The following is a 27,482-nucleotide window of genomic DNA, read 5'->3' as shown; positions in this document are numbered from 1 at the left end:
CTTCGTGTGCCCAGCGTCAGGAGGCCAAGGATCCCACAACATACATACAATCTGTTACCTTAAAAGCCAACAGAGATAACAGCGGAAAATAACTACTAAATAAAGAAGCCTGGCGATGTACCTTTGAGGATGATAGTGCGCAATCAGGGCTCCTTTGGGCCATTTTTTTTTTTTTTTTTTTTTTTTTATTCCTGGGCAGTTATCTAAGAAAGTATTCAAAAGTCACTTCGTTTATCAATATACCATTCTTAGGTTAATTATATAAACTGTATATAAAATTTAAAATGGGATGATAAACTCATAGAATGTTGGGCTTTTCTGTTTGTCTCCAACTTGGGTCATGTGGCACGAAACAGCTGGGACCAAAGGGCGAGTGACATTGAGGGTCCCAGTGGCACCGCCGCGGGATCTCCCAGAAAACCAGCTCCCGGTGGCGCATGCGCCTCCTAGCCCCTCGGCTCCGCCCGCCGGGAGGCGAGGTTTCGTTGCCGTGGTGACCTCTGTAAACGGAGGCCCGGGGCTGACGCTGGGACTAGAAATGCGTGGCGGCTCTCGGTGCCTTGGGTAAGTTTGGAGCCTGGCAGCAAGGCAGTTCCCGCGAACTCGTCCTCAAATCTGTTAGGCAGTCAGGGAGCAGCTGAGCCTACTAGGGTTTCTCTTAGACTGAGCCAGCGTTGTCCAGGCTTGCTGAGACATAGTCCTTCGTCCTTGCTACCATCCGTTCAACAAACATTGAAACGGCTGGTATTGGCAGGCATGGAGCTAGACACTGTGGGTACAAAGTGGACACGGTTCCTGCCTGCAAGGAACTCCTAATGCGGCTGGGGCAGAAGACAGCAGACCCGGGAGTGCCAGTTAGACCGGGCTAAGCCCAGGCTCCAGAAGCAAGGAGTCTGGTGGGAAAGTGCCTGGGTTCTGGGGCCACGCAAACCAGCCCACACCACACTTAACTGTGTGACACTCGGCACATGGACCCCTCAGCGCTTCAGCTTTCTACTGTCTGAAAAGGAAGATGATAATGTTTATTTCATGGGGTTCTTGTTACAACTAAATAGGATATTACAGGTAAAGTGAGTAGCACATTCATGGCATGTAGTTGGTACAGAGTAAATACTTGTTGCATACAAGTAGATATAGTAGCATACGAGTAAGTATTCAGTGTGTCTGGTCAATTGTGAGTCGTCCCAGATGGCTACTAAGACTTTTGAGAAGGAGAAGGAGCTAAGGAGGGACCAGGAAAGGGGAAAGTGACAGGCGATGAGCTGCAGACGTGAAGATGAGGGACCGTTGTGCCATGCCAAGGAATCCGAGTTCTTATTCTGTGGCAGTGAAGAGCCATTAAAGGTTCCAAACAGGAAGAGTAGCACCCTAAAAGCTGTGTTTTGAAACTACAAGAGGCAGGTAGAAATGGGGTAGAGAAGAGAGAGAGAGACAAGGTATGAGACTGCGGTAGTGGAAGAGGTGAGACAGCATAACCAGAGTAGGGTACTGGCAGTGGGAATAGAAGGGAGAGGGTGAATTCAAAAGGCTTAATAACTGTTTACTTGGCAACAGAACATAGAAACCAACTGCATGAGTTGAGTGAGAGGGAAGACTTCAAAGAGTAACTGCTCTGCTTTCTCATCTGTAAATTGCACTTAACTCATAGAGTTGTTTTGAGAAACATGTGAAACAGTATGTGACAAATCCTTAGGACGGTGCTTGACACATGGTAATCATTCAGAAAACATGGGCTATCATTATTATTTCCACAGTGGCATTTCACATTGTAAAGTAAAAACTGAGCATCTGTTTTATACGACAACCTCTGAGTCTTAACATGGCCAGCTCTGGCACGCTGCTGCCGAGTGTTTGAGTTGGTGAGACTGAAGACTGACCCTAGAATCTGATGGATGAATCCAAGTAGTGCCATCTTGGGGACCATTCTCTCTGGTTTCCAGCCAACCTCCTTCTAACAACACGTGCCTTTGCACCACTGTGTAACTATGACTCTTTTTTTTTTTTTCTTTCTACTTCCTCAGGGTTGTCTCAAAACTTGACAGTATACTCAATGAGTTGGTTAACAGAATGAGTCATAGGCTGGATCAATGACCCTGAGGGTAATAAAAGAAGATTTAAGATAGTTCTGCAAGTAGACTCCTAAACCTAGCTACTTCAGTTATACGAGATGGGACATGGCTGAGAACACACAAATACGGTGTAGTCATTCTGGTCGGTTACAAGCTGATTATGATGAGTCAGTATGTGATGAACCTACCACCTCCCCACCCCAAAAAAGATAATGTAATATCAGGCTGCCTTAAAGGAATACAACGTTGCCACCAGGTAAAGTAATAGTTTATCTCTTTTGGAAAATGCCTGGATCCTTCAAAGAAGATACAAAATTGGGAGGGATATTTAATGCATTGGGAAGTAACTTCTTGAGCTATCAGGATGCTGAAAAGAGTTGAAACCAGGTTAGTGAGGAATAATTGAAAGAATTGGGATGCTTTAGCTGGAAATGAGAGGGTCTAGGGAGACAAGTAAAGTTGCTACAATTATTTGAGTGGTTATGGTACACAGGAACACTTGTATGTGTCCCCAGAAGAACAAGGAGCAAATGGATGTAAATTGCAGGGAGGCAGATTTCAGGTGAGTATAAAATGAACTAAGAACTGGAACTGAGCATTAACCTGCTTACTTGAAATGTTTAAATTGAAGCTGACTGATCATGTTCCTTCATTTTTCCTTTGTTCAGGAATGAATACATTTATCCCTTCAATCATTTTATATACTGAGTACCTATGTGCCAGGCTCCACTATTCTTTTTTTTTTTTTTAAAGTTTTTATTTAGTTTTGAAGGAGAGAGAGACAGAGCATGAGCCGGGGAGGAGCAGAGAGAGAGGGAGACATAGAATTTGAAGCAGGCTCCAGGCTCTGAGCTGCCAGCACAGAGCCCGACGCGGGGCTCGAACTCACGAACCGTGAGATCATGACCTGAGCCAAAGTCGGATGCTCAACTGACTGAGCCACCCAGGCGCCCCCAGGCACCACTGTTCTTAAAACTCTACTGTATTAACTCAATGAGGTCTCAGAACAACCTTATGAAGTAGTTACTAAACTTTGCAGATGAAAATACCAAGGCACAGAGAAGTTAAATACCTGTTGAACACCTCACAGGAGGAGTAAGAGGAGAGCCAGGCTGTAAGCACAGTCAGACTGTAGCCAATTCTCAGCCTGGCCAATACACCAACCTACTTTTCTAATGGTGCTGAGCTTGATGTTGTAGATGTGTGATTCTCACGAGTGGGAGGTTGGACTAGATAAGACCTCTTTCAACTCTGAAGATTTCATGGTCACCTTTATTGAGCCCTGGCTGTATTAGAGGGAGTTTGTAGTAATTATGGTAAAAACAACTACGATTTTTGAGTACCTACTATGTGCTTTATATGAACCCCTGGTCCTTAACCCAGGTTCTTCTCTTTGGCTACACAAAAGAATTACGTAGGGAGTAAGACCTTGAGAATGCCATGCTGTGAAAGTTTTCCGAAGTGATTCTAAAGTGCAGCCAGAGTTGAGAACTATAGGTATAAAAGATCTCATTTAATACTTAGAATGACTCTGTCAGGCAACCTTACAGTCCCCATTTTACATATAAAAGGACTAAGGGGGCGCCTGGGTGGCGCAGTCAGTTAAGCATCCGACTTCAGCCAGGTCACGATCTCGCGGTCCGTGAGTTCGAGCCCCGCGTCAGGCTCTGGGCTGATGGCTCGGAGCCTGGAGCCTGTTTCCGATTCTGTGTCTCCCTCTCTCTCTGCCCCTCCCCCGTTCATGCTCTGTCTCTCTCTGTCCCCAAAATAAGTAAACGTTGAAAAAAAAATTTTTTTAAAAATAAAAAATAAAATAAAATAAAAGGACTAAGGGTTAAGCGATGCTGGGGACTGTGGCCCTTGGCCAAGCTAAGCTATACCCTTGGCCAAACTAGGATGTGGACCTAAGCCTTTCTGGCTCCAAAGCCTCATCAGGTTACAGTACAACTTCCCAATCCCTTTATTATAAACAACCCAAACCTAACCTAACAAACAAATAAAAACCACCTTATTCCATCTCAGCATTTACACTGCTAATCTCCACATCAGGACCCTACTCAGTTGCCTTTTACAGGTTTGAGTTTAATTGTCCAGTATTGTTAGTTCAGAACACTGGGAAAATTGCTTGGGTTCCAGTATTTTCTTCCATACTGTAGACAACTTGATATTAACAGTGTTTCTAATATTAAAACTTATTGCTTGGTAATGTTAACCACTTGAGGAGTATATTGTTTGTAACAGAATAGGATAAAGAGTGTACTTTTGTCTTGATACCAATTTACCTTTGATTGTGGTTTAAATCCTTTGTTTACAGAGTGATGTTACCATGATTGTTACCGTATCTGTTACCATAATTGTTTACTATAATCGTTTCTTACCCACTTTATAATTAACTTGTAAGTAAATTTATTAGGTCTTACAAGCTCTTTATTAGAATATATGTTTCCAGGTAATGTTCAGTTACAGTATGGTAAAAATAAATGTATTTAGAAAAAAGAAGACTCAGAAAATGATCTCATGAAGCTTTTATTGGTAGGAAGCAGAAAACTATGATATTTGTTTATTTATTTGCTTAAATTTTTAAAAAGTTTATTTTGAGAGAGTAAGCAAGTGGGGGAGAAGCAGAGAGAGAGAGAGAGAGAGAGAGAGAATCCCAAGTAGGCATCTCACTGACAGTGTGGAGCCCGATATGGGGCTTGATCTCATGAACCGTGAAGTCATGACTTGAGCCTAAACCAAGAGTTGGATGTTTAACCAATTAAGCCACCCAAGCGCCCCCAAAACTATGAGATTTAAGTCGTTGAGAAGTACATGACCTACCACTGCTGGCTTTGAAGGGGGCCATGAGCCACGTGGCCTCTGGAAGCTTAGAAAAACTCCTAGCCTATAGTCAACAAGGAAACAGGGACTTTAGTCCTACAACCATATGGAACTAAATTCTGCCAACAACCTAAATAAGCCTAGAAATAGATTTTCCCCAGAGCCTTCAGAAATGAAGGCAGCTCTGCCAACACTTTGTTTTTGACCTTGTGAGACTCTGGGAAGCAGCGAACTGTGCCTAGATTTCTGACCCCCAAAAGTGTGAGGTAAGAAATGGGTGTTATTTTAAGCTGCTAACTTTGTATGGTGACAATAGGAAACCAGAGAAGTACCTGTTTATAGACTGAAATGTTATTGAAATTAAAAGTTGTCTTTTGGTTCTTAATTGACTAGCAACAATAGAATATCAGTTTACTTTTGTCAGCAAACCCAATGACTGCTTTGCTCCAGTTATTTGGAGCCTGCATCACATGGCAACTTAGAGGATAGTTTATTTTCATTGAAATAATTTAAATGTTGTTTTTTTATTTTTTTATCAAGGATATCTTTAGCTATAGTCAGCCTTCATTCAGGACTTTCAGACCATCCTCTTTCTAGTCAGCCTCGGATCTGGAGCAGTGGTTTAGAGAAGTGTATTTGAAGACTGTCATAAAAGAGAATTGTCAACTTCTTTTTCTTAGATTGTAAAGTATTTAAGGTCAAGGGCTCTATATTGCTCATTTTTGTATCCTCCGCAGTGACCAGAATACCATTTGCATATAAATGTGCTCAGTAGTTTTAAGAATTGAATTGATTTACATTATGAAGGACCTTGAAATGGAGGGAGAAAATGGCATTTAGGTATGTTTGTAGCTACTACCTAAAGAAATTTACTCAAGGTGTATGATAATCTGCAACCAAGCTGCAATAACCAATATGACCTTGCCATATCAATTTTTAAAAATTCTTTATTATAATTAAATATTTATTTTCAAATAATCAACTTGTATAAATGTAGAAAGCAGTCTGCATATCCAATCTGGAAGGGAAGGGAAATTCACTGGATCATTGAATTTGGATTTTAAAGATCCTGCTATGTAAAATGTTTCTATCATTTGATTCCTACACACCTCCCAACCCCAGTAGGCATGTGTTTCACAATCAGGTGAGAGGAAGGAAGGAAGAAAGGGAAGAAGGAAGAAAGAAGAAAGAAGAAAGGGAGAACAACTTAAACAACAAAAAAAAGGAACACACAGACACACTTTTTGAAAAGTAAAACATCATCTTAATAACCCAGAAAAATGGCTCCAAAGTACTAAACACAAAATTTAATAACATAAGTGTCATTTTAAGACCTATCTTTCTTGATAATAGCTTTTAAGGAAAACATTTAGACCCTGCTCTATTGTCCCCCAAATCAAGACAGGGCATCATTATGATGTCACTGCCGAAAACAGATGGAATGACCCCCAAGGTCCAAAGGAAGAGAGGTGGGGTTCATACTGCACTCTCAGCTGACCATGTGGTGTGTATCCTATCTGCTCTGGGCATCCAGTCTTTTTTCAGAGACCAGGAAGGGATAAAGATGCACTAGTTCAGTTAATTTTCATAGCAGCCTTGGAAGCCTTGTAAGTTGTTTCTTCTTTGTTTCCATTTACAATTGAGGAATTAACGTAAAGGATTATTAGCTAGTAATATGGCAAAACTGAGATTCAAACCTGAAATGAACCACAAAATCTGATTCAAATAGAGCTGCCAGCCATGCCATAACAGAATGTTGAGGAAATATGTGATGTTTAGTGTGGAGAAGCGAAGACCTTAGAAGGAAGATAGAGCAGTTGCTTTCAAAGACGTAAGGAAGTGCAACTGAGAGAGCACAGGGAAAACCTGCTTTGCCACTCCCCTCCTTAAAACCTTAAGGTGGCTTTCAGTTGCTATAGAAATAAGTTCTAAACTTCTTAGCAAAAGCTTAGAGATAGTTCTACAATCTGCTACTGACTTCCTCCTCACCGTCCATTTCACTCTCCCACTCTACAACAGATTGCTTTCAGCCCTTCACAGACACAACCCTCTCTCTGACCTTCCCCCTGCCTAAAACACTCTTTCCAATCTATGCCTGGTCAACCTTTACTCACCACCTCTTCCTTAACCCCAGGACATGATTTAATCATCTGGCTAGGCATGCCTCCAGGACCCTATTCTTTCCTTTTTGTAGCACTGATTGCATTTTAATTGCTCATTTACTATCTTTCTTTCTAAACAACAAGTTCCACAAAGTTAGGAATCACATCTCTAGTTCAGTACTGTAATTTAGTGCCTACTGTAAGACTTGATACATAGCAGGTGCCCTGAACAAATGTTTTTTAATTGAAATTAATTAGTAACACCAGGGGGATTAAATGATGGGAAGAGGAAATGGAGGGATGAGCCAAAAAAACAAAAAACAAAAAACAAAAAACAGGTGGCAGAGGTTTAACTTTAATGATGGAATATTCTGAGGAAACATGGACTGGCGTGACATTTCACTGTGGACTTCTGAAAAACCAGAGGGAACCATGGTAAGTTTGCCTAGAGAGAGGGACTAGCTGACTATATTCTGCCATTCTGCAGGTCTCTGCTGGCTGCTCTCCATCCTGCTGGTGAAGTCATCTCAGATACTGTGCATGCATAGTGATCAACACACATGGTATTTGGTGCTTGTGGAATTTGTTAGGTGAGAAATATCTGTAAAGGACTTTTATTTTATAGCTGTGTCTCTTTCTTTGTCTCAATTTTGTGCTTACAGGGGAAATGAAGGAACCAGGTGATCAGGACACTGATGGGGGGAAAGTAGATGGATCAAAGAGTGATGGAAGGCAGTCTCGGAGCTCCTCTAAATCTGCATCAAGATGTAAGTAAAGATTATAATATACCCTTAGGCTTTTACTAAATTTAGGTAAAACCATTTTTAAAGAGTTTTTAAGTTTATACAACAGAAATGGTTTACTTGTTTCGTTCTATTGTTAAATTCTAAGTTCTTTAAGAGGGCAGAGACTGTGTTTTAACCATTTAATCTCCAGAGCCTGACACATAGAAGTTACTATCATCTCTGTGTTGATAATGATCTCTCTGCAAATCTGGTCTTGCTCTCTCCTGTGAGTCTTTACTGAACTTTTCTAATACAGTATAGTAGAAAGAGCTGGACTTTAGGTTTGAGGCCTGGGTCTACCACTTAGAGACACTTGATCTGGAATAAATTATTTTACCTCTTTGAGCCTCAATTTTCTCACCCATTAAGATGATAATTGTGAGTTGTTTGAGGATTAAACTGGATAACATATGTAGAAGAATATCATATACTGCAAATAAAACAGAAATACCCTGATACCAAAACCAGACAAAGACATTACAGAAGAAGAAAACTGCAGACCAGTTTCCCTGATGAAACTAGACGTGAAAATCCTCAACAAAATATTAGCAAACCACATTCAGTAATCCCTTAGAAGAATCATTCACCAGGATCAAGTGGGATTTATTCTCAGGATGTAAGGATGATTCAATATTTGCAAATCAATTAACGTGATACATCATATTAACAAAATGAAGGATGAAAATCATATGAATACCTTAATAGATGCAAGAAAGCATTTGACATCCAGAATCCAACATCTTTCAACAAACTGGGCTTAGAGAGAACATACCTCCACATAATAGAGGCCATGTATGAAAAAAATCCATGGCTAACATCATATTCGATGGTGAAAAACTGAGAGCTTTTCCTGTAAGATCAGGAACAGGATGAGGATGTCCACTCTCACCTCTTTTATTCAACATAGTACTGGAAGTCCTAGCCACAGAAATCATACAAGAAAAAGAAATAAGAGACATCTATATTGGTAAGGAAGAACTCAAATGGTCACTATTTGCAGATAACATGATACTATACATAGAAAGCCCTAAAGATTTCACAAAAAAACTTTTAGAAGTAAAAAATGAATTCAGTAAAGTGGCAGGATGAAAAATTAATACCCAGAAATCAATTGTGTTTCTATACACTAATAATAAAATAGTAGAGAAATTAAGAAAATAGTCCCATTTACAATTACACCAAAAAGAATAAAATACCTAGGAATAAACTTAACCAAGAAGGTAAAAGACCTGTACTTTGATAAGTATAAAACATTGATGAAAGAAATTGAAGAAAACCCCAACAAAAGGAAAGATATGCCAGACTCTTGGATTGAAAGAATTAATATTGTTTAAATGTCTACATTATCCAAAACACTTTATAGATTCAATGCAATTGCTATCAAAATACCAACAGCATTTTTCACAGAACTAGAACAAAAAATACTAAAATTTGTAAGGAACCACAAAAGACCTTGAATAGTCAAATCAATCTTGAAAAGAAGAAAGCTGGAGGTATCACAATTCCAGATTTCAAGATATACTACAGTAATCAAAACAGTATGTTACTGCCACCAAACTAAACACATAGATTAATGGAACAGAATAGAGACCAGATATAAACCCATGCTTTTATGGTCAATTAATCTGTGATAAGGGCAGCAAGGATAGACAATGGGGAAAACAGTCTTTTCAACAAATGGTGCCAGGAAAACTGGCCAGCTACATGCAAAAGAAGGAAACTATACCACTTTCACTTTCTTACACCATACAAAAAAATGAACTCAAAATGGACTAAAGACCTAAATGTGAGACCTCAAACAATAAAACTCCCAAAAGAAAATAGAGACAGTAATTTCTTTGACATCAGCCATGGCAACGTTTTTCTAGGTATGTCTCCTAAGGCAAGGGAGACAAAAGCAAAAATAAACTATTGGGACTGTATCAAAATAAAAAACTTTTGCAGAGCAAAGGACACCATCAAGAAAATCAAAAGGCAACCCACTGAATGGGAGAAGATATTTGCAAATGATATATCCAATAAAGGGTTAATTTCTGAAATATATAAAGAACTTTACAACTTAACACAAAAAAAAACCCCAAAACAACCTGAAGACCTGAATATTTTTCCAAAGAAGGTATACGGATAGCCAACAGATACATGAAAAGATGCTCAATATCACTCATCACGAAGGAAATGCAAATCAAAACCACAACGAGATAGCTCCTCACACCTGTCAGAATGGCTAGATGCAAAAAGATAAGAAACAAGTGTTGCCAAGGATGTGGAGAAAAAGGAAGACTTGTGCACTGTTGGTAGAAACATAAATTGGTATAGCTACTGTGGAAAACACTATGGAGATTCTCTCCACGGAGATTCTCAAAAATTAAGAATTGAAATACTTATGATCCAATAATTCTACTACTGGGTATTTACCCAAAGAAACCAAAAATACTAATTTGAAAAGATCTATGCATGCCTATGTTTATTGCAGAATCATTTACAATAGCCAAGATATGGAAGCAACCCAAGTGTCCATTGATAGAGGAATAGATAGAGAAGATGTGATACACACACACACACACACACACACACACACACACACACACTGGAATATTAGTCATAAAAAGATGAGATCTTGCCATTTACAACAACATGGATGGACCTAGGGGGTATAATGCCAAATGAAATAAGTTAGAGAAAAACAAAGATCATATGGTTTCATTTATATGTGAAATCTAAAAAGAAAACAAATGAATAAACAAAAAGAAGAATCAGGTGATCATATGATTACTATAGCTACAAGGTATAATTTAATGTCTTATTTAAATCTTATGAATTTGAATGTTTTTAACACTAACTTTTCCCAGTAAGGTCCATTATGAAACCAGAAAGTAAATGAATAAATAAAAAGCAGAATCAGACCTATAAATATTGAGAACAAACTGATGGTTGCCAGAAGGGAAGTGGGTGGGGAATGGGCAAAATGGGTGAAGGGGAGTGGGAGATACAGGCTTTCAGTTTTGGAATGAATAAGTCACAGGAATAAGTCACAAAAGGCATAGCATAAGGAATACAGTCAATGATATTGTAATGGCATTGTATGGTCACAGATGGTAGCTATATTTGTGATGAGCATAATATATAAAATTGTTGAATCACTTTGTTGTACACCTGAAACTAATGTAACACTGTATGTCAACTATACTAAAAAAAAATAGAATAAAATGTGAGGAATTGTGTAAAAGAATTTTTAAAAAATGGCTTGCTCTTTCTGACAGGGCATCATGGTGTTAGGTGTCATAGGGGAGTCTTGACTTTTGTAGCTCTAATCCTAAATATAGTTTCAGAAATATAATTTTGATTATTCAACTAGAGGAGACCAGGTCCTGGGGAAATCAATTCATTCACAAAATTGACATTACACTATTTCAATGTATCTGAGACACATCTGGTAAATCCATAATTTCTCCATATCATGTTTTATTTGAGGTGTTTATCTCCTCTTGCTTGGACTCAAGCCTTTCTGTTCAAGTCTCTCTCCATACCACCACTATAATTATCTTTCCAAAAAACATGGTTATATCACTGTCTTCAAAACTGTTAGTCTGCTTCTTTCTTGATTTTCCATTTCCACTTTTCTCCACTCCCTAATTTCTGACCCAGGATTGTCTACCTTTTGGTGTCCAGTCCTTTGCAGCATTTTCCTAGATGGATGGATTTAATAATAATGACCCTTTGTCTAGCACTGCCTCAGGATCTTCCCTTCTATGTCAGATCCTTACAGGGGATGGCCTATCAAGTGTGGCCTGACCTTGCACTCAGCTCATAAATTAGTTCATATATTGTGGTTCTTAGTATCCCAAATGATAACCTGAAGTAATTTGCTGGTATCCTGAAACCCTCTTTCTTGGTCCTGTGAGAAGAGGTATCTCTTCTGGTTTGGCTACATTCGTGATAGCTCCCCATGCACGCTTTTTTTTTTTTTTTTTTTGCCTGGAGACCTGACCCTGTTCTCAGGCTTGCTAAAATATGAGCAACTTCTTACCCTTTGGAATTCTCATGCAGAGTGAACCAGTTTCCGGGTTGTCCACTAAGTAGAGAGATTGAAGTTGACTCTTCCCATACTCAACAAGAGGTAGAGTTTCTCCATTTGGTAATAGAATGATTTTGGTTTTGCTAATTTTCTCTATTGTTTGCTTGCCTTTTATTTGGTTGATTCTTGCTTTTATTTTTATTATTTCTATGACTTCTATTTTCTTTTTTGCTTTTTCTAGATTCTTGAGGTCTGAGTTTTGACTTTTCTTCTTTTCTTATATGTACAAAAACTATAAATTTCCCTCTAACCATAGCCTTAGCTGCATCCCACAAATTTGGATATGTTATATTTTAATTATCACTTTAAAATATTTAATTTAAAATATTTTTAAATTTCTTTGTTGGTTTCTCCTTGATCCACACATTATTTTTAAATGTTTGATTTCCAAATATTTGTAGGTTTTCCAGATCTTATCACAGTTTATTTTTAATTTACTTCTGTTGTGATCAGAATATATGAGCTACTTTGGAAATAAGGAAATGTTGAATTCAAGATTTAGAAATTATTAAAACAAATTACTTTTAATAGCTGCTATGAAAGAGGATTACAAATTTTTAGAAGATGCCACAGAAGAAACATTTACCGAAGGCAGAGAATCACGTTTAGGCGATGATGATTATTCTATGGAACAATTGGAAGGAAGTTCAAGTTCATTTCAAGATGACTATGTGGAGAGCATTGGAGGTAAGTGTTATTAGTTTCCTATCAGTAATTGTCACTGTTTTAAAGACAAATTTCCCAAAATGAACAGTTATAAATCCATAGAAATAAAAATTTTCAGGATATTTTTCAGTGATAAAAGTAAGAGCTTGGAACATATTCTAATAGGGTAGCATCTCTGGAGCTGTAGATTACATTTCTGAGGATCACATATAGGACTCTCATACTTGGTTTTCTGGGGGTAGGATGATCTCAGGAGTGCTCTACCCCAGATTAGTGAATTATAACTCTCCCTTGGAACTGATTGGGAGTTGCTGTTTGAGACTGCAAAACCATGACCAGAGTTTAGCATTCACCCTTTGTTGATTTCTCTTCCTCCCAAGCACAGAGCCATGTTGGTTCCTCTTCCCATGCTCACTGGTGGGTAGCATCCCATGTTCAGCCACTTGTAGTACTGCTAGAGTATTGCGGGGTAGGTATATTCCTCCTGTCTTTGTGAAATACAATTTTAGGACTCACCAGATGCTCTTTTTAGTTAAAATATTTTATTTTTTTAGAGTCTCGGTATGTGGAAACCCCAGCTCCAGACTCAGAAAGGGCAGAGGAGGAAGTTAAGAAGAAAATATCAGAAAACTTCTTCTATGATTATGCAGAGCTGATTTCGATGCCTTTTGTGACTCCGGATTCGAACATACCACTGGATCTTCTCACACTTGTGTATCCACTCCAGTTATATATGTATAATTTTTGGATTTCAACTTCTTAGGTCAGGGATCGGCAAACTGTAGCCCATGGACCAAATCTGGCCTCCGGTCTATTTTCCTAAATAAAGTTTTATTGGAACACAGCAATTCTCACTCATTTTCATTTTATCTGTGGCTGCCATCACACTACAAGGGCAGAATTAAGTAGTTATAACAGAAGTCACCTGGCCCACAAAGCCTAGAATATTTACTATCTGGCCCTTTATAGAAAAAGTTTGCCGATCCCTGTCTTACGTAATTCTAAGAAGCTTGTCCCTTAGAGAAGCTGAGATAGAAATACGGGACCTTAATTTAAACTAACCTTTTGTTGATGCTAAGTAACCATAAAGAGAAATGATACTTTTCTGGCTGTTCTCTTATGAGACATGATGTAAAGGAGATCAAAAGGCCTCTTATCCTGGTTTACATCCTCTACCAGGCTGGCATCCCTTTCTCAATGCCTACCAAGTTAAAATCATTGATTTCTTAAAACACTGATCCAATTGTCAGACATTAGTACTTACACATTATTTATCAGATGAGTATCAGAGAAGACAACCCTGAGGAAATAGGGCACAAAATAACACACTTTAATTGGTCTGGAGAATAAGAGTTCATGAAGAATTGTAAAGGTGGGGATGATTAACAAGGGGATTTAGGGTTTGCTGTCACTGTATGATGTTAGGTTTGTAAGGTGGTTAGGAAAATATTTCCATTAATGCTCTTGGCTAGCAGTTTGGTATGCCTGCCTTCAGATGACCACATGGCCTGAAACACTGACTGGCCTCTTATAAAAGTGTGCTTAAAGAGGAGGGTGGTGTACTCACTGACTCAGTTTTGCTTTTCATATAAAAATAGAACATGTTATTATAGCTTCTGTTTCAATCCCAGGTGTAACTAGAACTAATTCACCTTATACTAATTCACTAATAACCTGGAATTTTCTCTTTTGAGGACTTCTTTTGTATATGTCACCTTTGGACAAGTTGCTGATAGAAGTTATGCTGTTGCCTTCTTTCTAGCCTATTTGTTTCAAATGAGGTGGTTTAGCAGTCACCTGGAAGATTTTCCTGAAATACACATGTTCTGATACCTTTTCTGGACCAACTGCATCGTTTCTGTGTGTAGAGGGACTTGGGCACATGTAGTCTGAAAAAGTTTACCAAGTACTTTTGATTGTGTTGCCTTCTCCCAGCCCCCAACACTGGAGACTTGTTGCTCCAGGATACAGGGGTCTCTGTATTAGAGAGATATGCTGCGATTCCAGATAATAGAGTCAGAGTGACCTTGACTTTTGACTCGATATATGAATTACCTCTACTGATGCTGGATGAGTGGCTGTATCTGCTATAGACGTTTCATGAACACTTTCAAAGCCAAGGAAGTCACAAATTCTGGATAGCTCACATTATTAGCTCTTGCAGGCCTTGAATCAAAAGCTGCCTCTCTGGAACATCTTGCATTAGACAGTTCTACTCTCCAGGGTTGGAACAAATATGATCTCTATTTCTTGTGAGAAGCTCCAAGGAGAAGTTAGCTGTCATGTACCCCCTACACAATCCTTTATACTTTATTAATTCAATTGAGTCAACTTCAGTTTCAAAGTTCAGTGTCTTATAAGTCAAGAAATGTGTCATGTATTACATATTACCTAAACCATAGCATAATTTAAACAAGATGTATTTAAACACGATTTTAAAGTGAGGGTCCTAGATGCTCATGAACAGACAGTGAAGGCCCTGGGTCTCAGATAGGAAGTTAAGAAAATGCAAACCAGAAGACAGGATGGGATAAAGCAGAAAGGAGTTGAAGGTATAGCAGAACACAGTTTGACATCTTAAAAGCTCTGGTTAGGGGATCCGCTGTCGTTTGGGGTTAAAAGGGAAGGATCAGACTCTAGTTATACATTAATTAATTCATTAATTAATGCATCCAAGAAATGTTTATTGAATGCCTCATAGGCTCAAGACACTGCACTAGGCATTCTAGGAAGTAGAGATGAGCTATGAGAAGAAGCAGGTTGTAATTTGGAGGGGGAGAGTTTGGGAAGTTACAGTCTCACCCATTCTGCATTTGAAAGGGCCTTTGATCAGAACAGCAGCAGGTCAAAGGGAGTCCTACTCTACCCTGAAATTAGAGATGTTAATACCAGATAAGTGATCACATGCCTGATTCCCAACTGTCACCCAAGACAGTGAAGAGATGGTAGCCCATTTCTACTCTCAGTTATCGACACACTATTAGCCCTCCAAGTGTTACACTGGCACTGGGAAAAGAGGAAGGAAGAGGAGGAAAGAAAGGTGAGAGCAGCAGTTTGGGGAAAGGGAAAAGGAAGGTAGGTGAAACTTCCTGCCCATACCAGGAAAATAAGGAGCATGTGGATCCCATTCTTTATTTGTAAGGAGGCCTCAGTACCCATGAGGTCTGAATAGCTTCATCAAGATCTTTGGATCACATGTTCATTTGCATTTCTTTTTTTTTTAAGTTTTAAGTTTGTTTGTTTGCTTATTTATTTTTTTAGAGAAAGAGACAGCATGAACAGGAGAGGAGCAGAGAGAGAGAGACAGAATCTCAAGCAGGTTCTCCTCCCTGCCAGTGTGGAGCCTGACATGGGGCTCAAACCCACAAACTGTGAGATCATGACCTGAGCTGAAACTGAGAGCTGGATGCTTAATTGACTGAGTCACCCAGAAATTATATATAAAAATTAATTTTAGGTGTTCGTGTCTTTAGTGAGTTGATAAAATTCTTTTTTCTTGAACAGATAAAAAAGCCCTGAAATATTCTGTCTCTTTTTCAATTTAACTCTTAGGCAATGAGGTAGGTATAGTTATGTATAGTTGGTTAATAGTTTGTATAAACCTCACAATTCAAATTGCATTAATTAAAATTTTCTCCTTTTTTACATTCTATATATTCTTGTTAATAATTCTACATAGTTTTTTCTCTAAAAATATTCACTTACAAATAAAAAATAATCCTCTAAAATGAGAATTTATTTTTTTTAAACAAGGGCAAGAAATAAAGATTTCTCCAATGATCCTTTAACTTTTGTGTTCAACAGTGAACTCTTAGAAAATAAGAAACCATCCACTTAAGATATACTATGTAATATGTTTCTTTTGCAAACTATAATGTTTTGATAGATTAACCTCATTTAACTTACTTATTACATTTATATCTTAGGTTATATTAATTTGAACTTGAACTTGAATTAATTTGAACAATGTACATTTAAAAGATGTCTTATAAAAACTTTGATTATTTTAACCTTTATTTTGAATTAGTGCAGATTTACTGTATAGCGTTAATATGCACACACACACACACACACACACTCATCTATACACCTATACATATTAATGCACTCAGAAAGGAAATGTTAGCATATTTATTATATATACTTATATACCATATACTATTTAGTCCATTTTCATAATTCATATGAATTAAATTTCAATTATATTTATGTAGATTTATTACAATATGTAATATTACTGGTGTTTCAGGATTTCAAAACATGTCAGAATTTTAAACAGCTGGTCTTTCAACATCAAGAGGCCTTTTTTATACTTTTACTTTTATAAAATTAATCTGCTTTCAGGATTTCCCTGGGAAAATTAAAATATTGACTAAATCAGAGTATGAGGATTTTCATGTAATTTGAAAGCAAGGTTGCATTAGTGATAAATAAAAAACTCTGGGTTTCAAAGTAAAATGCAACTACTTCAACACTGAGTCTTTATTGAAGGGCACAGAGTTTAAAAACATATTTATTACATTGCTTTTCCTGTCTCTAGAATGGTTACTTTGTGTCACTTCTTTTCCTTAACAATATTCCCTCAGTCATTCCTTTGGTTATGACTGTAGAAAGCGGGCCAACCTAAAACTTCTGGACAGCAGTACTGTGATGTACATCGCTGGGAACCAGCTGATCCTTTTGAATTTGAAGACCAAGGAACAGATCTACCTGCGAAGTAGCAGTGGTAGAGGAATTGGTGTTATTGGGGTACGCTGTTAGCGACTTTGGAAAAAATTCCATCCTTTTGTTTGTTTCTTCTGTGGACCAGCCAGGCTGTTAGATGCCAATACCATGGGCAGGATGCCACAATTGCAGGAGATGCAATTCTAAGGCATTTTCAAGTCAACAATTGCAACCACTCCATTCACTGACATTGTCTGTGTGCAGTATCATACTATCACGTTAATAATACTATCATTTTACCAATACTTATGTTGCAGATAAGGACACTGGGGTTAAAAGAGGGTAAGTGGCTTCCCACAGTCATGAAGTTTTTTCATATTAATGCTATGTTGCTATTCTGCAAAAATACTCAAATGAATGGCACAGATGATAATTCAAATAATAAATAGAGATAAGTGCCAGATAAGATATAAGTATATAGTTGCACATTAAGAGATCAAGTATAGATTGTACATTCAATAATTTTGAGCAGTTGACAGAAGGACTTGTATGTGATTTGAGGCTGTCTCTTCCTTCCTCTTCAGGTGACTGTCTCCATCAGTCACCTTTTTTCTTGTACCTTCAGCCTCTACTTCCTTAGGGTTTTCATCCTCAGCATTAAAGCACACTAAATCAACTTGTTCTCACCTTAAAAGTCTCCTCTCTAACCATGTATTCTCTTTACATGGACTTTTGATCTTCCCTTCAAAGCCAAGCTTCTGCTGTCTTTTTCCCTACCACCGCACTGAAATTGCCCTTACTAAAGTGACCAATGGCCCTGAATAGCCAAATCTGAAGAATACCTTTCTAACTGTATCTTATCTGACCTCTCAATAGCAATTGGCCCCATGATTGCACTTTTATCTTGATGACCTTTTGCTTTTTACTCTGATCCTTAAAAGTAGGTGATCCTTAAAAGTCCCTAGATCTTATCTCACCAATAACAGCCTGAGAAGCACATCTTGGTGTCTTTAGAGTCATGAGAGGGCACCTGTTCAGATTAGGCTGTGTGAGACACGGAGAGGAGGAGAAATATGCAGGATTTGGGGCTCATACAAGCTACGCTTCCGTAGCAGACATTCAAAGGGTTTTTAGAAGGATCATGAGCCAAATAGAAGTCTGCCCTGCTCTTGCCCTGCCTGTCAGGTGTGAACAGCCCATTCAGAACTAGAAGGTGCAGGGGTGACATCACCGTACCCTGTGGAGGTGGAGGGCTTCTGGCAGAAAGGCTGATGCAGCTCCAACAGAGAGACTGGGCCAAGCTAGCAGGGAGTAGTAGGAAATGCTCTTGAGTAGACTAGATGGTAGGGTAGCTTACCTGGTAGGATATTTAGATTAGAAGTGGAGATGAGTGGAGAGGTTTGGAAGATTCTTGCTCTGAGAAGCGAAGCAGGAAGATGAACGGGAATGGAGAAGGTAAGGAAAATCAGAGATCCACAAATAGAACTTAGACTGGCTATGGAAACAGGAAATGGTGCGATGGAAGGGTGAAGGAGAGTCTCATGTTTCTGTCTTCCTTGATCATCTATGTATATATAGCAGGTGTAAATAGTAAAGTCCCCCTGTCCTCAGCAAGAATTTATTATACTACATTGTGAGTCCAACACTAACTCAGAACATGCAGGGATTTAAGTGAAGAAGTGTTCGTGACCTCTATGAATTCAGAGTTCAAAATCCACCCAAAGAGACAGGACTCATATCAAAAAGCAGAAAAACCAAAAAACTAGAGGCATAAAAGTACATCATCCTGTGGCACCAGCTGTGTGCAAACACAGGCCTAGCATTAGGGTCACAGGTTCCATGGAGGGAAGTCAGTCAGGGGCCACTCTGAGGTGTCCTGAGCCCTGAGGTCCACATCATCTGCAGAGTACGGAGAAACGGGGAACTATCACTTGTTTTTCTATCACTTTACGGCCAATAGTAGTTTTGAAGTTTCTATTTTGTTATACAATAAGTTGGCCTGAGGTCAGTAGTTAGAGGTGTATTGTGGTCAAGAATGTTAATCCTAATCCTCATCCCCGCCTGGACTCTGGGCAGTTGTATGTCCACAGGGACTTTTCTCGGAGTGTGTTGAAGCCTGGATAGTGGTGGGGATTTCCCTCAACTGGCCTTGTCGGTTCATTCTTTCTGAAACAGTTATCTATTGTGGATGAGAAGCACTCTCGCAAGGCAATGGGAAATCTGTGAGAAATGTGTTCTGGGGGCATATCAACTGTCAGAAGATAGCGTGAATCTGTATGTTGAGTATAAAGTAAATGACTCATTAGTTCCTAATAATTAGTTCCTTATTAGTTCCCCACTAAAAATAAAACACCAAACTCAACCCCACAGAGCTTCTGATCTGAAAGAGCTGAAACTTTTTCACTTACTATAGGCAAGATGCAGAAGAGCAAAAGATTTGCCTGAATTCTCATTCAGATTTCTACGACCACATATCCTATACAATATTCTCCCATAAATAGGCATCTAGAAAAACATATACCTTAACACATTTCCCCCTAAGTTCTTGGTAGCTACTGTTTTTATTTTTTTTAAAGATTTGTTTTTAAAAAGAGCGAGTGGGGCAGGCGCAGAAAGGGAGACAGAATCCCAAGCAGGCTCTGTGCTGTCAGTGCAGAGTCTGATGTAAGGCTTGAATTCATGAACTGTGAGATCATGACCTGAGCTGAAATCAAGAGTCGGCATTTTAACCAACTGAGCCACCCAAGTGCCCCAGTAGCCACTGTTTTTTTAGTTCCACTTTCTTTTTGGCTCCAACATCTGGCCTGAATCCTACCTCTCACATTTGCCAGCTGTATGACTTCAAGTTACTTAGCCTCTCTGTGCCTATTTCCCATTGGTAAGATGGGAATGATAATGGTATTTGAACTCACAAGGTTGATGTAAAATTTAAGGGGATTAATTTATATAAAGCTTAAACAGTGTCTGGCATATAATAAGCACCCAATAAATGTTGGTTATTCTCTCACTGAGTGTCCATCCTATAAACCCAAGCCTTGTTTCAAGCTGAAGGGATGGGTGTTTACTTGACTGGAAGAATAAAAGACCAGTTGTCAGTAAGAAGACAGCTTATATAGGTCTTTTGGCCCCATGTGTGGAGAGAAGAATGTTATCTTGGGTACCAGAATTTAGAGTGCAATCCTCTAAGGGAAGCTCCTGGCCCCTAGGTATAAAATCAGGAGTTGCAAAATGGTGAGTGAAAATAAGATTCTTTTAAAATCTATTTATTTGTTTATTTATTTATTTTGAGAGAGACTACACAAGCAGGGGAGGGGCAGAGAGAGGGAGAGAGAGAGGGAGAGAGAGAGAGAGAGAGAGAGAGAGAGAGAGAGAATCCCAAACAGGCTCCACACTGTCAGCACAGAGCCTGATGCAGGGCTCAGACTCACAAACCATGAGATAATGACTTGAGCCTAAACCAAGAGTTGCATGCTTAATCGACTGAGCCACCTGGCACCCCTGAAAATAGAATTTTATAAAGCACAATATGTGTCTTAAATAGTTTGTTTTCAAAACAGCCTATTTTTATTTTTAGGCTATCATTTACTCTTCCTGCACATTGGCTTACCAATGAACAAAAATAACAAGAATAAACATACACTTCACAATTCATATGGCTGTCATTCGAAATGCTAAGCAAATAGTTTATCCACAAATATTTACTATTTTTTTCCTCTGCATCTGGCTTGGAAATATAGTATCTTTCTCACTTTTAGTAAGTTTATATCCATTTGTGGTAAATTTGTCCAAGGTGAAATTTTTTAAACCGAGATGGAACCTACTCTGGAAACATGAGTTTTTCTGTACAGAAATTTAGGTTGATTTATTTATGCAGGGTAAACAATTCATCTAACTTGGTTGTTCTCAAAGAGTGATTCCCAAGCCGGCAGCATCAGCATCACCTGGAACTTGTTAGAGACGTAAATGCAAATTTTGGGGCCCCCCTGGCCCTCAAGTACTGAGTCGGGAACTCCGGTGCTAGGGCTTACCCTCTGTGCCTTCACGAGCCCTCGCTGTGGTTCCGACACACTCTAATGATTGAGAACCACTGTTCTAGCTCTCCTGATGGCAGTTAAAATAATTGCAGATGTAGAGATGACTTTATTAACAAAAGCAAAACTTAAAATGAATATTCGTAAAGGCTTTAGTTTAAATCACATCCGTTACCAAGTATGTATCAGATGCCCATTTTTTTTTTTTTTTTTTTTTTTTTTTAGTTTTCTGTTGGAGTGGATCCTAATAAATGATAAAATCACAGATACTGCATTAATAGGGCTATTTATAAGAAAATCTTCCTTTTATTATTTAAGTGAGATTTTACTTTTTATAGGTTCATCCTGATAAAACTTACTTCACTGTCGCTGAAAAAGGAGTTTTCCCAAAGATTATCATTTATGAATATCCTTCTTTGAGGCCCTACAGAATCCTTCAAGGTGAGCCCACTACAACTTTTGAAATATTCCATGTTCAAGGTTAATGATATTCAGGGTCTTCCAGAGAAACTGAACTAGGAGGAGACAGAAGAGAGATTTGTTTAAAGGACTTGCCTCATGTACTTATGGGAGCTGGCAGGTCTGAAGTTTGTAGGGCAGGCTGGCAGGCTGGACGTTCTTGGGCAGGGGTTGATGCTACATGTTCAGGTAGAATTTCTTCTTCCTCAGGGAAACTTCAGTTTTGACTTTTAAGGACTTTCAACTGATTGAGGCCCACCCAGATTGAAATAACCTCACATAAAATTAATCACCACCATTTTCGTGTAATTTTGTTTTCCATATAATTAATTTTAGTAGTTAGTTTTTTAAAAAGACTGCTTTTTGGAGCAGTTTCAGATTTATAGTAAAGTTAAGGGGAAGGTTCAGAGATCTCCCATATCCCTCCTCCCCCACACATGCATAGCTTTCCCCATTATCAACATCACTCACCAGGTACATCATTTACTGAAGATCAGTCTACATTAGCACATCATAATCACACAAAGTCTACAGTGTCCCTTGGGGTTTACTCCTAGTGTATTCTATGGGTTTAGATAAATGTATAATGATGTATATGCATCAGTATATCATACAGTGTATTTTCACTGTCATAAAATTCCTCTGTGTCCTGCCTATTCATAACTGTCCCCACCTTGGCCACCACTGATCTTTTTATTGTCTCCCTAGTTTTGCCTTTTCCAGAATGTCGTAGAGTTGGAATCATACAGTACGTAGGCTTCGCAGATTGACTTCTTTCAGTTAGTAATATGCATTTAATATTCCTCCCTGGCTTTTCATGGCGTGGTAGCCCATTTCTTTTTGGTGCTGAAAAATATTCCATTGCCTGGATGTACCCCAGTGTACATTTGTGTATTGAGGGGCATCTTAGTTGTTTCCAAATTTTGGCAGGTTGTGAACAAAGCTGCAATAAACATCTGAGTGTAGGTTGCTGCTGTGTGAACATAAATTTTCAACTACTTTGGGTAAATACCAAGAGCATAATTACTAGATTCTATGGTAAGAGTACGTTTAGTCTTGTAAGAAACTGCCAAGCTGTCTTCCAGAGTGGCTGTACCATTTTGCTTTCCCACCAGCAACGTATGAGAGTTCCAGTTGCCCCACATCCTCATCAGCATTTGGTGTCCTCAGCGATTTGGATGTTGGCCATTCTAAATAGGTGTGTAGTGGTACCTCCTTTTTTAAGTTTGTGTTTCCCCGATAACATAGAATGTGGAGCATCTTTCCATATGTTTCTGTGTTATCTGCATATTTTTGGTGAGGCTACATGTTAAGGCCTCTGGCCCCTTCTGTAATTGAGTTGTTCATGTCTTATTGTTGAGTTTTAAGAGTTCTTTGCATATTTTGGATATGCATACTTTGCATAACAGTCCTTTATCACATATGCTTTTGCAAATTTTTCTCCCAGTCTGTGACTTGTATCATTTTCTTGACATTGCCCTTCTCAGAGTAGGTTTTCATTTTAATGAAGTTTAGTTATTAGTGATTTCTTTTATGGATGTCTTTCATGTGGAATCTAAAATGGCATCATGATACCCAAGGTCACCTAGGTTGTCTCTTACATTAACTTCTAGGAATTTTACATTTTTTGCATTTTATAGTTAGGTCTGTGATCCATTTTGAGTTAATTTTTGTGAAAGATGTAAGGCCTATGTTTTCAGTAATTTATTTGTTTGCTTGTTTATTTTTTGCCTATGGATGTCCAGGTGGCCCAGCACATTTGTTGAAGAGACTGTCTTTGCTCTGCTATATTGTCTTCAGGCCTTTGTCAAAGATCAGTTGACTGTATTTCTCTGGGTCTATTTTTGGGCTTTCTATTCTGTTCCATTTGTCTATTTAGTCGTTCCCCAATGTCACACTATCTTGATTACTGTAGTTGTATGGTATATTTTGAAGTCAGGTATTATCAGTTCAACTTTGCCCCTTTCACTCAGTATTATGTTGACTAGTCTGGGTCTTTTGCCTGTCTGTATGAACTTTAAAATCAGTTTGTTGATATCCCCAAACTAATAATGCAGTTGTTTCTGCACATTATTAGATTCGATTTGCTAATATTTTGTTGAGGTATTTCACATCTATGTTCATGAAAGATACTGTTCTATCGTTTTCTTTTCTTAGACAAACTGTTATTTGTTACATCAATAGAATAGTAAAAATAAAAGTTTTTTATTTTACATCACTTACTCCTTCTTCAGTGCTCTTCATCTCTTTATGTAGATGTGTGTTTCTGACCCGTATTATTTTCCTTCTGTGCAGAGAACTTCTTTTAACTTTTCCTGCAAAGCAGGTCTCCTGGCAACAAATTCCCTCAGTGTGTGTCAGAGAAAGTCTTTATCTGTCACTTTTGAAGGATAATTTCATGGGGTACAGAAGTCCAGGTTGGTGGGTTTTTTCCCTTCAACACTTTAAATATCTCAGTCCATTCTTCTTGCTTGTGTGGTTTCTGAGGAGAAGTTGGATATAGTTTTTCATGCTTCTCTAGGTAAGGTGTTTTTCCCCCTCTTGCTTTTTTCAGGAGTTCTTCCTTTATCTTCATTTTCTGTAGTTTTCTGGGCATTTATTCCAGTTAGTATTCTCTGAGCTTCTTGGACCTGTGGTTTGGTGTCTGATAGTAATTTGGGGGAAAGTCTCAGTCATTATTGTTTCACATACTTCTTCTCTTCCTTTCTCTTTTCTTCTCCTTTTGGTATTCCCATTACACATACATTGCATCTTTTGTAGTTGTTCCATAGTTCTTAGATATCGCTTCTGTTTTGCTCTTCAGTTTTAAAGATTCTATTGATATATTCTGTAGCTCAGAGATTTCCTCAGCTGTGTCCAATTTACTAATGAGCCCATCAAAGACATTTTTCATTTCTGTTACAATGTTTTATATCTCTAGCCTTTCCTTGTTGTTCTTTCTTAGGATTTCCATTTTTCTGCTGACATTGTCCATTTGTTCCTAGATATTGTCTGCTTTATTCCCTTGGCATATTAATCATAGTTGTTTTATTTATTTATTTAATATGTATTTATTTTTGAGAGAGAGATAGACAGAAAAAGCGAGAGGCAGAGAGGGAGACAGAGGATCCAAAACAGTTTTTGTGCTGACAGTACAGAACCTGATGTGGGGCTAAAACTCACGAACCATGAGATCATAACCTTAGGTAAAGTCGGATGCAACTGACTGAGCCACCCAGACACCCTAATCATAGTTGGTTTAAATTCCCAATCTGATATTTCCGTATCTGTGCCATGTCTGGTTCTAATGCTTGCTCTGTCTCTTCAAACTGTGTTTTTTGCCTTTTTGTATGCTTTGTAGATTTTTCTTGGTAGCCAGACATGGTGTAGTGGATAAAAATAATTGCTGGAAATAGGCTTCTTGTAACATGGTGGTAAGGTGTGGAGGGAGGGGAAGTGTTCTATGGTTCTGTGATTAGGTCTCAAATTTTTAGGGAGCCTCTCTCGACCGAACTTCATAAATGTTTCTTAGCAGTTTTCCCCCCTCAGGTGGGATGGGATGGCTAGAAGGGGCTAGAGTTGAGTATTTCCTTCCCCAGGTTAGTTAGGTTGGTTAGGATTTTGTTAATTAGTTTCTCCTGAGGACAGGCCTCATTAAGAGAAGCAGAGTGTTCTGGTGTATTTCAATTTTTTTTTTAATGTTTATTTATTTGAGAGAGAGGGAGGGAGGGGGAAGGAGCCGTGAGAGAGGAAGACACAGATTCCAAAGCAGGGTCCACGCTCTGAGCTGTCAGCACAGAGTTCAACACAGAGTTCCAACTCATGAACTGTGAGATCATGATCTGAGTCAAAGTCAGATGCTTAACTGACTGAGCTGCCCAGGTGCACCTGTTCTGGTGTATTTAAAAATGGTTCCTATTCCCCTCTCCCTGCTGAAAGCCTGAGGGTTTTTTCTAGGTGTTTACTGTGGGGACCTGGTCAAGCTCCTGGAGATAAAGCTCACAATATTTTGAGGGCCATCTTATGACTGGGCCTCCCTGGAGTTTTTAACTCTCAGATTTGTCCATGCTGAGCCTCCAGCAATTCATCAGTGATAGTTCAGGTTTTACTACCTGACTCGGATATTTTGGCTATTTCTGCTGTGAGTCCCTGCTATAGTAAGTTGCAAATGCTCGTGTTCCCCTGTTGTATCTCTCCAGTCTCGGGAGCAGCCGTTTGCCCTGTGTCCTTCCCTCACTTATGAATCCAAGAAGAGTTGTTGATTTTTTTAGTGTGTTCAGCTTTTTATTTGTTGTTAGGATGGAATGGTGACTTCCAAGCTCCTTACATGCATAACCAGAAACCTGAAGTCCTCAATTTTTATTTGGTGAATTTTCCAGTGGCGAGTTTCTAATTATAGATTGATTTCTTTCTGCTATCTCACATGATTTTGTGTCCCCCTGCCCCCATTTCATAAACTGGAATGTGTTCTCAAAAACAATCAAAAGTGTTTTTCTCTTGCAAAATGTGATTAAGATTTCTTCACTCTCCCCACTCACGTAATATAATTCATTCTAAAGCCAAGGGTGATGAATGATTTTGGATTGTTTCTTTGGGGATTCTTGGCATTCTTTCGTCAATGCTTATCACCAAGGATGCTTGCTTGCTCTCTCTTTCTCTCCTTTTCCTTTTCAAAAGAATACACTTTAGAAAATGAGGTAAGTATTGCCTCTGTTCATTGGCCTCCCATTCACCCTTTCAGATGGGACTGAGCTGGCTTATGCTTACGTGGATTTTAACTACGATGGTACCTTGCTAGCCTCTGTTGGCAGCAGCCCTGATCACACGCTGACCATCTGGAACTGGAAAGAAGAACAGCCCATACTGAGGACAAAAGCTTTTTCCCAGGAAGTTTTTAAGGTTACTTTCAATCCTGAAGATGATGAGCAGCTGACTACATCGGGATCAGGCCACATCAAGTAGGTTGTGTGACTGATACAGGTGTTGGTAGATTATCATTAATGATATTTTCTAAGAGGTGACCAGCTGGAGACATCTTTGCTGATGTTAACATTAGGATAATTTTTAAATGTGTTATCTTTAACTGTAGTGCTGCTTTTCTAATTGGATATGGGGATTTTCTTACCTGAGGGGCGCCTGGGTGGCTCAGTTGGTTAAGCGGCCAACTCTTGGTTTCTGCTCAGGTCGTGATCTCACCATTTCGTGGGTTTGAGCCCTGCATCAGACTCTGGGCTAATAGTGTGGAGGCTGCTTGGGATTCTCCCTCTCTCCCTCCCTCTCTGCCCACCCCCCACTTACGCTGTCTCTGTCTCTCTCAACATAAATAAATACACTTAAAAAAAAAAAAGACAGTATAGATAAAAAGAAGGGCTTTTATTTTATTTTATTTTTTTAAAGAAGGGCTTTTAAATGTAGCCTACTGCCTTATAGGCTTTACCACCTCAAAGGGTTTGTATAATGTCTTACTAACATGGCATGTTGACTTTTCAGACCCACCATTAAGCTTGTTGTAGCAATACTGTATGATGGATAAGTCATTTTGACTCTGAACTCGGTCTTCATCTGTAAAATAAGAATTATAACCGAATCATTCCTAACCCAGGGCCCTCAATACTAAATTGCAACAGAGTTTACTGTTGATCTCGGTCTCTGTGTCTAAATTCATGTCGTTTTCACTTTATCATACTCCGCTCTATTTTCTAGGATGGAACGACTTTGTCCTGTTCTGTCTTCATTCTACCTTGTCTTAAACATTTATCTAACAACCTTCTACCACCACCCTCGGACTGCTCATAACTAGATTTCCAGCGTCCTTTTTGAGAAAGACATTT

The 27,482-nt window shown here is 38.8% G+C and overlaps 1 protein-coding gene across 5 annotated transcripts in view; it reads left to right on the top strand.

Moving 5' to 3' along the window:
- The first annotated feature begins 263 nt into the window (after window positions 1–263).
- CFAP44 (cilia and flagella associated protein 44) overlaps window positions 264–27,482 on the top strand; it is a 149,772-nt gene continuing 122,553 nt past the window's right edge. Inside the window, exons 1-8 of one of the 5 annotated variants that reach the window (XM_019839725.3) lie at window positions 275–564; window positions 7,479–7,554; window positions 7,654–7,758; window positions 12,383–12,538; window positions 13,072–13,231; window positions 17,104–17,266; window positions 21,552–21,654; window positions 26,393–26,609. In XM_019839725.3, the coding sequence (XP_019695284.2) occupies window positions 7,659–7,758; window positions 12,383–12,538; window positions 13,072–13,231; window positions 17,104–17,266; window positions 21,552–21,654; window positions 26,393–26,609 (899 nt within the window). In that variant the 5' untranslated portion in view covers window positions 275–564; window positions 7,479–7,554; window positions 7,654–7,658. Of the gene's footprint in view, window positions 565–7,478; window positions 7,555–7,653; window positions 7,759–11,823; window positions 11,894–12,382; window positions 12,539–13,071; window positions 13,232–17,103; window positions 17,267–21,551; window positions 21,655–25,583; window positions 25,809–26,392; window positions 26,610–27,482 lie in introns of those variants that run through there. The other 4 variants (XR_006585066.1, XM_003991635.5, XM_023260139.2 and 1 more) reach the window with 4 other exon arrangements.

This window comes from Felis catus, chromosome C2 (assembly GCF_018350175.1).
Source record: "Felis catus isolate Fca126 chromosome C2, F.catus_Fca126_mat1.0, whole genome shotgun sequence".
Classification (NCBI taxonomy): Eukaryota; Metazoa; Chordata; class Mammalia; order Carnivora; family Felidae; genus Felis; species Felis catus.
This window is presented reverse-complemented; position numbering and strand designations above follow the sequence as displayed.